Raw genomic sequence first — 844 nt, 5'->3', positions numbered from 1 at the left:
TTAAGGGTGTTAATACTTCCCCTTTCTTCTTTTTCTTTTTATAAGGAAAACCTAAGATTTCTCCAAAGATAGCTCTTATCCCAAGACCACTTAGCCTTCAATAAAACTGATAATCTGATGTCCCAGTTTTGATGTAAGAAAACATGTTTTGGTTTAAGTTGGCTCTTTAATGCTAAAATCGACACGAAATGGCAACAGGTATGTAGTGAAAGTTGTAGTGTTTTCATTTATTCATGCTTCTCCCTCCAAATCACGTGTTGCAAGTTCATTCACAAGGAAGACACATTCAGGAATTCCTCCTCAATGAACCGTGTTTCTAGCACGTAGTCCGTCCAAATTCAAAACAATAGCATGAGAGTTAAAAACACAAGCTAAATATAGCGATATACAAAATTTAAAATTAATGCCATATACACGGAGGGAATCTCTACTCCTTACACAACACCGCCATAAGATATGGTGTCAAAACGCGCTCTTCTCTCCCTCCACAGCGTTAAAACACCACCTCTCATCCGCCATGTTGATCCACTTCCCCTCTCCTGCCCTTGTTACATGCTTGCAACGCCCCTCGCACAGACATTTGGACAGCCCTCCTCGCCAACAGGTTCTCCCTCATTGTCTAGTATGTTACTGAGCTCTTGTAATCCCCAGGACAGTATAAAATTGGCGGCGTGGCTGGGCATGTTGGGAAATATTACCCATCACTCACCTCGCTCAGGAAGGCTCCCTGGCTTGACGTCACTCAGGGACCCTGAGTCGAAAGCCCAGTTTATAATCACCTGCGGTTACGCCTTTTATTACTTCCCTTTTTTTTTCCCCTGATGGATCTATTGAAAGAGAATTA

General features: G+C 42.4%; 1 protein-coding gene across 1 annotated transcript in view; it reads right to left on the bottom strand.

The window, feature by feature from the left end:
• The window catches only part of LOC119592644 (zinc finger protein 76-like), a gene marked incomplete in the record, with an annotated part of 17,993 nt that extends 17,302 nt beyond the window's left edge, over window positions 1–691 (bottom strand). The window contains 1 exon segment of the mRNA XM_037941557.1: window positions 439–691. Coding sequence (XP_037797485.1) covers window positions 439–512 — 74 coding nt within the window.
• Window positions 692–844: the final 153 nt, after the last annotated feature.

Source organism: Penaeus monodon, chromosome 30, assembly GCF_015228065.2.
Source record: "Penaeus monodon isolate SGIC_2016 chromosome 30, NSTDA_Pmon_1, whole genome shotgun sequence".
NCBI classification, from domain to species: Eukaryota; Metazoa; Arthropoda; class Malacostraca; order Decapoda; family Penaeidae; genus Penaeus; species Penaeus monodon.
This window is presented reverse-complemented; position numbering and strand designations above follow the sequence as displayed.